The 11,280-nt window shown below is 47.3% G+C and overlaps 1 protein-coding gene across 6 annotated transcripts in view; it reads right to left on the reverse strand.

Annotated features, from left to right (window-relative positions):
* URB1 (URB1 ribosome biogenesis homolog) overlaps positions 1–9,397 on the reverse strand; it is a 110,737-nt gene extending 101,340 nt beyond the window's left edge. For 4 of the 6 annotated variants that reach the window (XR_010154419.1, XR_001712457.4, XM_016938461.4 and 1 more), the window contains exons 1-3: positions 9,132–9,380; positions 1,907–2,046; positions 704–855 (exon numbers count right to left, since the gene is read on the reverse strand). Coding sequence is in view for 3 of the 6 variants with exons in the window: in XM_016938461.4 (XP_016793950.3) it covers positions 704–855; positions 1,907–2,046; positions 9,132–9,273 (434 nt within the window). In the remaining 3 variants the exon portion in view is untranslated. Of the gene's footprint in view, positions 1–703; positions 856–1,906; positions 2,047–9,131 lie in introns of all 6 variants that reach the window. The other 2 variants (XM_531425.9, XM_063803494.1) reach the window with 2 other exon arrangements.
* Between the last annotated feature and the right edge of the window lie 1,883 nt (positions 9,398–11,280).

Here is an 11,280-nt window from a genome sequence, read left to right on the forward strand (position 1 = left end):
CACAGAGCCGCCTCACCACAAAGCCAGCTGCAAGCTGCTTGTGTTATTTGCTATCCCCAAACCAGAAAAAAAGAAGGAAAAAGACATGCTTTTTAAGGAAAAAGAAAAAAAAAGCATAAAGATTCAAAATAACGCTAAAAATTAAAACTAAGTAGGATTAACAATATAAACACAAGATTTGAAGATGGACATTTCTCTCTGGAGTGAGCCACTGTGTGATCAAGAGACCACACCTCAGTCCCTGTGACTGCAGAATACAGAGGACGACTTCTTCACAAAGGCATCTCTGAACGCGAGCTCTTGGCTGTCTTTCTGTTCTGCGGTTATCCAGATTCCATGCTTTTCTGAGCACCTGCTACATGCAAGGCCCTGTTTTAGGTGCTGGGAAGGTGGCATTTTATAACACAGGCAAGGCCCTGCCACATGCACCTATAGGATTCCAGTAGAGGGAGTCAGTCAACAGATAATAGCAGCAAGGACAGTAGCAGGCAGGACAAGAGGGACAAGGGGTAAGTAAGAGAGGAGTCAGGGACAGCCAGGGCTGGTCCACAAAGGAAGGGGGCAGAGACTCGGTCACTGTGGCCTCGGAAATAGCTCAGCTCTCCTCTAGCCATAAAGGTAATGACCAAATGCACCTGCGGAGAGCTGAATGCAGACCAAACCCAAAGGCCCATCCTTTGTCACACCAAGGCAGACTGCCTACCTGTAACCTGAGGCATACAGGGACTCACAGATGAGCTTCATGTGGTTGTTCATCAGCTTTTTCACAATGTTGGTTCCCACAACATGGAAATGTGAAAGATCACTTGCTGTCCGCAATAATATGGCCTCGAAAACTTGAAATATTAACATCGTCTGCAAAGACAGAATTGAAACGCTTAGAAATCGTCTCATTTCCTTTCCTCCTGTACATATATGCTCCTTTTGTCTTAGCCATAGTTACTTGTAGGCTTAAAGCCTTCAACATGCAGGATGAGGCCCACCCAGATCCTGAGTCAAAGGTGACAGCTTGGCAGGCTGACCTGCAGGACCCAGGCCCTGCATGTAGCCCCACTCCCATAGTCCAGCAAAATAAAGAACAGCTTGTTAGGGCCAGGCGTGGTGGCTCACGCCTGTAATCCCAGCACTTTGGGAGGCTGAGGTGGGCAGATCACGAGGTCAGGAGATCGAAACCATCCTAGCTAACATGGTGAAACCCCGTCTCTACTAAAAATACAAAAAATTAGCCAGGCGTGGTGGCGGGCGCCTGTAGTCCCAGCTACTTGGGAGGCTGAGGCAGGAGAATGGCATGAACCCAGGATGCGGAGCTTGCAGTGAGCCGAGACTGCGCCACTGCACTCCAGCCTGGGCAACAGAGTGAGACTCCGTCTCAAAAATAAAGAAAGAAAGAAAGAAAGAACAGCTTGTTTACAATCACAGAAAATCAAATGAGAAGAAAATTCTCTTAATGACTGGGTCTCATTCCTTTAGAGATATTCAGATCTACATCCTTATAGCAATAACCCTGAGATTTCAACAGACGCATCAATATCCCAATGTTCAATCTCTTTGGAATCAGAAAACAATCATCAATTCATTATGTGTTGTGAGTCTGTGACACCACATGTTTATCTGTTTCCCTTTTGTTTAAATAAACCATACTGAAACCAAGTATATTTTGATTAGGAATCTATGATCCTTCCTTCTGATGTCATTCATCAAATGTTAATAATAAGTGAGAATTTTCCACTAAAATGCTTTCAAGGTCATGGAGGCAAAAAATGAATACATTCCTACAGCACAGGGACAAAGCATCATTTTCTATAGAAAGTTGGTAATGGAAATTTCTATCACATTTTTCCTCATCAAACTTAACAGCAGCATTAACTTTTCTTCTCTTCATCAAGCCATGTAAGGAACAACTTACTTCACTTTCAGGTCGTTTCTCTCCACTTAGGAGCTGGAAAATTTCGACACACTCAACAGAAATCTTTATATACCCTTCCACGACATCATACACATCTTCTCGTGGTAGCTTCTTGGCGGCAGACACAAACGCTTCCAAGCCTGAAAAAAAAGTTATGTTCAAACATTAACAAGGTCAGTCTTCTTAGAAACAATCACAGCCACCACTGCAACCTGCTTTCCCCATTCTGTGACCTTCCCCGATCCACCTACACTGCACAGAAGCTACTATGAATGCTATCAACTTAACTGTTTCTCTCCAAAATTCATGTTGAAACCCTAAACCCGGCCGGGCGCGGTGGCTCAAGCCTGTAATCCCAGCACTTTGGGAGGCCAAGGCAGGCAGATCACCTGAGGTCAGGAGTTCAAGACCAGCCTGGCCAACATGGTGAAACCCCCTCTCTACTAAAAATACAAAAATTAGCCAGGTGTGGTGGCACATATCTGTAGTCCCAGCTACTTGGGAGGCTGAGGCAGAATTGTTTGAACTCAGGAGGCAGAGGTTACAGTGAGCCGAGATCACGCCATTGCACCCCAGCCTAGGTGACAGAGCAAGACTCTGTCTCAGGAAAAAAAAAAAAAAAAAAGAAAGAAACCCTAAGCCCTAAAAAGACAGTATTTGGAGATATAGTCTTTTAGGAGATTACTCAGGTTAAATGAGTTCATGAGGGTGAGGTCCTGATCTAATAGGATTGGTGTCCTTAGAGGAGAAGGAGACATCAGAGAGCTCCCTCTCTGCATGTGGATAGAGGAAAGGCCATGTGAGGACACAGCAGGAGGGCAGTTGTCTGCAAGCCAGGACGTGCCCTTACCAGGATGTGACTATGCCAATGCCTTGATCGTGGACGTGGCCTTCAGAACTGTGAGGAAATAAATTCCTCTTGTTTAAGCCACCCAGTCTATGGTATTTTGTTATGGCTGCCCTAGTAGGTTAATCCACAAGGACATTATGAACACACTTAGAAACCATGAAGGCAATAAGGAATGAGACAAACTGAGTGCCAACGTGACTCCCAGGTTTGACTACTGAGTCTGGCAATGACTCGTCTGGATCCCCATATAGCTTTTGTTCCCTCAACTGTAGAATGGGTATAACAAGAAAAACCATATAGAGCATGGTAACGAAACATTACCAAGAGCTTTACTTACATGACATCAGCTAATTCTCACTGCAACCCTCCACCCTAGGTATGAGTATTTTTTTCCCTAGGTACTAGTATTTCACAGATGAGAAAACTGAGGCCCTTGTCCAAAGGTACACAGCTTAGGAGAGGTAGAGCCAGGACTCCAATCCAGGCAGTCGGGCTCCAGAGCCCATATTCTCCCTCCACGAACTGGATGATTCCTGCTCATGCAATGGAGCTGATGCCTGTTGCTCTGAGTGCACTGGCACACAGAGTGTCCGTGCTGCACCTGGCCCACAGTCAGCATGCCAAGCATCAGTTGACATCAGTGCTCTTTCAAAACCCAAAGGAGGGCACCCCACTAGAGTGTTTCCCCATAAGGCCACCCCAGAAGTTCCCCACTCAAAAATCTCCCCTCTCAACAGCCTGAGGATTCTACTACCCTTCCTGCAATTAATACAACCTCCCCTCCCCTACCACTGACACCTGAATCTGAACCCCCACCACAACCCCACCCTACCAACTGGGAGCCACCTGTGTGCCGCTGCCCACAGAATTCTCCTGCCAGAACCTGTTCTATAAAACTGCCTTTCAGAGAATCACTTGAACCTGCCTCTCGGAGAATCGCTTGAATCCGGGAGGTGGAGGTTGCAGTGAGTCGAGATCGTGCCACTGCACTCCAGCCTGGCAACAGAGTGAGACTCCGTCTCAAAAACAAAACAAAACAAAAAAAACCCTGCCTCTCTCTGGTTCCACTCTTTGGGCCATACTTCTCAAAACTAGGAAGGCAGGGCATGGCAGTGGGTTGGAAGCCGCATGAGAGCGTAAGCTAAAGGTAACACATCTTACTGGGGCCTTCATCTCTTCTGGGGAGTGAAGACTTCACCTTATTCAAAAAAAAAAAAAAGCAGAGGAAGGGACTAAATATTTCTATTAAAACCCACTTAGTAATGACCAATACAGTAAAATGTAAAATGCCACAAACTTTAAGAAATACACTACAGTCTTCATAGACACATCAGAATAGCGTGGTCTGCTTTAGGGAGTGTCTGGGCATCCCTAAGGGGTCCTTCCTTCTCTGCCTTGGGGCCCCAGGCAATGGATCTAATCCTTCTTTCCCACACCAGCTGCCATCACCCTAGTCAGCACCTCTGAAGACCAAACACTTCCTTTAACCTCTCTCCAGAAATGAGAGTTTCGAGATCCTTCTGTGTTCAGGTCACTCTCTATGTTCCCTTGAAGCATGAGGCCCAGAACAGGGCTTGGTACTGCAGGTGAGCTCCACTAGCTGAGCAGAGAGGACCAACACATGCTTCCTCTTGGACAGCAATTCTGCGTGTCTCAGATTCAAGTCCTGACGCTGCTAAGCCACATCTGCCCGGGGACGCATGAGCAGGCCATTGCACCAAAACCATACCAGAAAAGAACAAAATTGGAGCCAGACTCCTGGGCACGAATCCCCGCTCAGTCACTTACTAGCTGCATAGTACTCAGTAAGGCACTGAACTCTGAGCTCTGGGTACCTCACCTGTATAACGGAACAAGAACAGAACCTACCTGACAGGGTTTGTATGAAGCGTAAAAAGGCTAATTTACACATAAAGCATCCAGCATCACACTTAGGTCAAGGTAAACCCTCAAAACATAAGCAGCCCCCCGGGTGTCCTCAGCAGCAGCAGTGAAAATCCAGTCACATTCGGCCTCTGCCAGCCTCACAGGTGTTTTCAGATCCCCTTTTATGCTGCAACATTTTCCACAGCAACCACGCCATTCCTTTAACAGTCACCGAGCAAGTGCATCTGCTATGCCAGGCACCGCTCTGAGCGTCGGGGCCAGACTCCATTGCTGCCGTCTGCAGCGTGGTCTGGTGGTGATTATGAGCAGGCCATGGGTGTTCTGGCCGAGGTGACTGTGGGTTACAGGAGCTCAGTCGGCACAGGCACCCTGGAGTTATGCATAATACCTACTCTGTCCCTCAAGAAAACACAGAATGCAAGTGATAGCAAGGGCTGTTAATACAGAAAGAGCAGTGCAACTACTCACTCTTTTTTAAGGAATTATTCGTCAAACTCTAGCATGTAACTCCGAGCATTCCAGAGTATTACAGGGTGGAAACTGCTGGCCTGTTATGTTTGCCGTCTTTACAGGTTCATCTTTCCATACACCATTTACTGGGCACCTACCAGGTGCTCCAGGCATCACAGGGGGTGCCCGAGACGTGCTGGTGAGCAAATTAGAAATGGCCTCTACCCACATGGTCCTTACAATCTAATGATAGAGACCAATGTGAGTATTTATTAAGCACCTACCGCAATCACTTACATAGACACGTATAGCACCTGTAGTAAGTGCTATGAAGCAAACATCAAGAGTGTAATGAGGACTGTACCTAGGGAACATGATCTAGATTAGAGGGTTGGGAAGGTTTCCTTTGAAGAAGTAATGCTGAACCTATTATTAATAATAGTAAACGTAAGTATTGAGGGGGCAGAGGGTGAGACCACATTCCAGGCCCCAAGGCTGGAGGGTACACTGGAGCCAGGTGAGTGGGGAGGGGTGACTGAGTGAATGGGGGAGGGCAGCCTGAGATGAAGTCAAAGAAGCAGGCGGGGCTAGATGAAGCAATGGAAATGACTTTGGATTTTATCCTAAGGGCAGTGGGATACCACTGAAGGGTGTCATGAGAGGAGTGACATAATCAGATTTGGAGCTCTGAAGGATCATTTGACTGCTGCACACAGCACGGGCTGTAGGGAAGCAACAGCAAGAGAGACCAATTCTGGGCAACTCCAGCCACGGTCCCAGCAGGGACTGATGATGCCTGGACTAGAATGATGATGAAGGAAAGAGGGGGAGCAGACAGATTCCAGAAATTCTCAGGAGGAGAATCAACCACCAAGGCCAGGGGAAAGACTGATGCAGACGGAGGGTTCTGGCAGGAACATCCAGCTAATCAGAATTACCACTTATGCAGTGGGGAAACCAGAAGCAATGTGGGGAGAAGGAGATCAAGAGTTTAACCATTAGTGTACTCTCTTACAGTATGGCCTTTTCTCTATCACCAGTGGAGTCGTGGGCAAACACTTTCAAAGGAACTGGCTTAGAGCCAAACCCTTCTTGATGGGGGATCCTCCCACAGGCTGACACTGATCCACTCTGGAATATCCTCAGTCCTTACCAATCTAACCTGGCAGCTCTTGTTCCTCCACTACACGAAGGGAGCATCATCAGAACCCTTCCCTCACATGCCTGGTGAAAACAAAGTCTCCTAACAGCCATCAACTTCACTTCCCTGATCTTCCAGCAATCCTATCATAGAAGGTTATGAGAGCGTATAAAGAGGAAGAGAGGAGGAGAGAATCCAAGATACAGAGCAGATTCAAACACAAGTTCAACACAGCCTCAAACAAGGGATCCACACTTTCACCCATTGACTCAGCTTTGCCCCATCTTTCAACTACTCACCTACACCCATGCCCTGTCAACCCGGGTCTCCTTCTGACATGTGTTCAAATGATGTAGCACCTGAATGTCATGAGGCTCTCTGTGCAAGACCATGAAATATAGATACTACATCTTTTTAACAATTAAACGTGCTCTTTCTTCTGCCAGTAAGGTTCCTGTCCCTGTCCCATCCTACAATCCTTTTGAAAAGCCACTTCCTCTGATGGCCAGTGATGATGAGCATTTTTTCATGTGTCTTTTGGCTGCATAAATGTCTTCTTTTGAGAAGTGTCTGTTCATATCCTTTGCCCACTTTTGATGGGGTTGTTTGTTTTTTTTCTTGTAAATCTGTTTGAGTTAATTGTAGATTCTGGATATTAGCCCTTTGTCAGATGAGTAGATTGCAAAAATTTTCTCCCATTCTGTAGGTCACCTGTTCACTCTGATGGTAGTTTCTTTTGCTGTGCACAAGCTCTTTAGTTTAATTAGATCCATCAGAGAAATGCAAATCAAAACCACAATGAGATACCATCTCACACCAATTAGAATGGCGATCATTAAAAAGTCAGGAAACAAGAGGTGCTGGAGAGGATGTGGAGAAATGGGAACACTTTTACACTGTTGGTGGGACTGTAAACTAGTTCAACCATTGTGGAAGTCAGTGTGGCGATTCCTCAGGGATCTAGAACTAGAAATACCATTTGACCCAGTCATCCCATTACTGGGTATATACCCAAAGGATTATAAATCATGCTGCTATCAAGACACATGCACACGTATGTTTACTGTGGCACTATTCACAATAGCAAAGACTTGGAACCAACCCAAATGTCCAACAATGATAGACTGGATTAAGAAAATGTGGCACATATACACCATGGAATACTATGCAGCCATAAAAAACGACGAGTTCATGTCCTTTGTAGGGACATAGATGAAGCTGGAAACCATCATTCTCAGCAAACTATCGCAAGGACAAAAAACCAAACACCGCATGTTCTCACTCATAGGTGGGAACTGAACAATGAGAACACATGGACACAGGAAGGGGAACATCACACTCTGGGGACTGTTGTGGGTTGGGGGAGGGGGGAGGGACAGCATTAGGAGATATACCTAATGTTAAATGACGAGTTAATGGGTGCAGGACACCAACATGGCACATGTATACATATGTAACAAAGGGGCACGTTGTGCACATGTACCCTAAAACTTAAAGTATGATTAAAAAAAAAAAGAAAAGAAAAGCCACTTCCTCAGGGGAGCCTTCTTTGAGCTCCCAGATTAGATCCAAGGCCTGTTAAACACCCTCAGGCACCATGTACCTCTCCTTTGGAAAACTCGTGCTTGAAACTGTATGTATGTGATTTTACTGACCAATATCTGCCTGCCCCACTCGACTGTTTGTAAGCCCCACAATGGCAGAGGCTTTTTGAAATTTTTATTCATCACTTTATCTCTACCGTAGCAAATAATAACCTCTAGTAATACTTAATGAATTCGGAAATAAATAACTCTATGCTAACTAAGTATCATCTTCCTAGCTGTGACTAGCAAGTACAGGTATCAAAGTTTAAAAACAGGCCAGGTGTGGTGGCTCATACCTATACTCCCAGCCCTTTGAGAAGACAAGGTGGGAGGATTGCTTGAGACTGGGAGTTCGAGGGCAGCCTGGACAACATAGTGAGATTCCATCTCTACAAAAAGTAAAAAAAAAAAAAAAAACATAGCTGGGCATGGTGTTGTGCACCTACAATCTCAGCTACTTGGGAGGCTGAGGTGGGAGGACAGCTTAAGCCCAGAAGTTCAAGGCTGCAGTGAGCTATGATCGTGCCACTGCACTTCAGCCTGGGCAACAGACCAAGACCCTGTCTGTTTAAAAAAAAAAAAATGAGGACAAAAATTGGAAGTCGAAGATATTTTGGCCATTAATTTAATCGTTTATTTAACCTGGGAGAAAAACTGCCACTGTTTTATTTTGGAGCAATGCTTCCACATGGCAACACGTTCAATTGCGTTTTTCCCAAACCATGTTACTTTCCAAACGATTACAAGTAGTCGCGAAGGGTGGTCACACTTTACAAAAAGTGTAATTAAATTATAGAGTCGGCTACATCTCAGTCACTGGCCCATTCCTGGTCAACTGACAAGTAGCTGTGGTGGCTTCTAGTAGCTTGTTACAAGTTATCAAGTCAGTATGAGTGTTGGGGGATGGAAGCTATTGAAAACGGTGCTGACGGCCCAAGGAGTAGCAAACTGTCTCATGAACCGTCCTGAGCCGACTCAGTAAGGACTCAATAGAGAAGGACACTTCATTTACTTCCCTGACAACTGCAATAAAGAGGTTTTAGAGCTCGCTGAGGGATGCTGCCTGGGCAAGGGAAATAAATGTGTTGTAACATGAAACGGTCCCAATCAAGTCGGGGACCTCTCGCTGTCGCCGACAGTCCAGAGCAAGGAAGTACACAGCAGTCCTGAACCTCAGTTTTCTGCAAACCAGAGGCTTGCCACTGAGCCTGTGTGACCCGAAAGCTGCAGAAAGGAGAGGCTGTGCCCGGCACACGGAGGCCGCCTCGCCAGCCTATGCTCCCGACCCTGCGCCTGCCGCCCCGGACTCACCTGGCCCGGGGCCCTGCGGGTCCTTCAGCTGAGCCTTGAACCGCACGCCCGTGAGCTCTTCTTTGCGGGCGCGCTTGGCTGCACCCGCGGAGGAAGCCGCGCCGTCCTGGCCGCCCGAGGCCTTCCTCTTGGGGACCCCCATGGCCGAGAGGGCGGAAGCGCGACGGAAACGACACACCTGAGGGGACCCGGCAGGAGCACTGGCACAGACAGCAGACACGCGCTTCAGGCCCACATGGGGCAGGAAGGGGCGGCGCTGGCGGAAGAGGCGGGGCTCGGGGAAAGGCCGGCGGAAGGGGCAGACCCGCGCGAGGCTGGGACCGGCGGAAGGGGCGTGGCCTGCAGAAGGGGCGGGGCGGTAGGGATCCAGAGTCTTGGGGCTCCATGTGAATTTGCTGTACCCGTTGTCCCGGTCACGGCATGGGGCGAGGGGACACTCCACGACACCCCCCGTCCCCGGCTGCAGGGTTTGGGGTCCACCGGGGCGCACTTCTGATCCCGGTGGCTCTTCGGGTGCTCTGGGCCGGAAGAACTCCCAGACCTTTCACTCCTGGCCTGGCCGATCCACGAAGACTCGGGCCCCGGCGCGTCCAAGCAGCACAATGAGTAGTTCCTGACCCGAGGTCGCCCTGAAGGTGTCGCATGAAGAGCTTGCTTCACACACAACAGGATTCGATACTTTGCCAATTCAAGGCCCTGGTGGCTGGCCGGGAAGGTGGATTCGCCTTGGCTAGGTGCCAGGCAGGTCCGCCTGTGCGGGTGCCCCTGACTTCGACCCCTAGCTTATGTCACAGTCCGAACCAGATCGACTGGTCTGGTAGCATGTCACTCCAGACTGTCCTCCACCCCAGACTTCCGCAAACTGATGGGCTCTTTGCGCCGTACAGGGTGGGAGGAGAAGACCAAACGAAGTAACGTCTGTAAAACCCCTTCCTGGACAGCGTAAGGCCTCCACATCTAAGTTCCTGTCATTAAAATGGAGACAGCAAAGCCAACCCTATCCAGTCCTTGGGACTGTTATGAACAGAAAATGATGCAATGTATGAAAAACTGCTTTGAGGAGAAAAACAACACAGTGTGTTTTTGGAAGATGTGATTGATTTGTGAACCGCATTAAATGCTCTGAAATAAAATGAAAGTAAAAGTAAAAACAGGCTGGTACATATTTTAATACGACTTCATCGATACTTAGGTATGTGTCCAAATAAATCATGAACCAGCGCATTAGATAAGTAACTTGGTGATTACTGAAATTCTCCATCAGGTTGTCCTCTAGTCTAAGAAAATAGTGTTTCATATTCTGTAAGCAGATGTGTTTTGAACATCTGAGGATGTGGGCTTTTGTGGCCTGTTGGGGTCTCAGAGTTTCTAGTAGAAAAAGCACGTGTGTTGACGCTGAGCCTCTGTCCCGACAAGATGATTGTGCCTGTGGAGATGTCTATGTTGTAGGCAGGTCAGAGAGAGGGTGTCACCCCCAGCAGATATGAGCTAATGCAGCAGTGTTAAGAGAGGGGAATATGCTCAAAAAGTCATCTGTAAAAGGCAACACTCATTAGTGAATACAGAATCCACACGGGTCCTCTTCTCTGGTTAATTGCTAACCACCAACTTTGTTTTCTGCTATGGTGGTCCCAACCAAAAAGTTATCAGAAAGAGTTAGGGAACAGTCAAAAGCCCTGAGTTCAGTTTCTGCCTGTGTGACCTTGGGCAAATTACCATCCCTCTGCGCTGGTTTGCTTTACAAACAATTAAAGAGCATGAGGAACTTCCCAGGATTATCCAGCTAGTAACTGGTGGAGCCAGGACTCACCCAGTGTATCCTAGTCCCAAATTAAAAACAAAGAAACAGAAGTTGGCAGTGCCCATTTTACAGCCTTAGCCAGAGATGTATGGATGGCAAGTGTGGCTCAGAAGTGCATTTGGGTGTTTTAGACTAAGTTAATGCCATGAATCATTGATGCCGGGTTAACCCTTTGTTCAGATATGAGGCTCACCAACCTCTGGATAGTGACTTGTCTTTCCATATCAAAGCTTTGTATTATTTGCCTCCAGGAGCATTCTGGTTTGTTGCAGACTATGTGGTACTGCTCTTAGGACATTCTAAGCTGAGGAAAAAAGCCCGAGAGCTTTTGTACTTGTTCCCTCTCTT

Source organism: Pan troglodytes, chromosome 22, assembly GCF_028858775.2.
Source record: "Pan troglodytes isolate AG18354 chromosome 22, NHGRI_mPanTro3-v2.0_pri, whole genome shotgun sequence".
Taxonomy (NCBI): Eukaryota; Metazoa; Chordata; class Mammalia; order Primates; family Hominidae; genus Pan; species Pan troglodytes.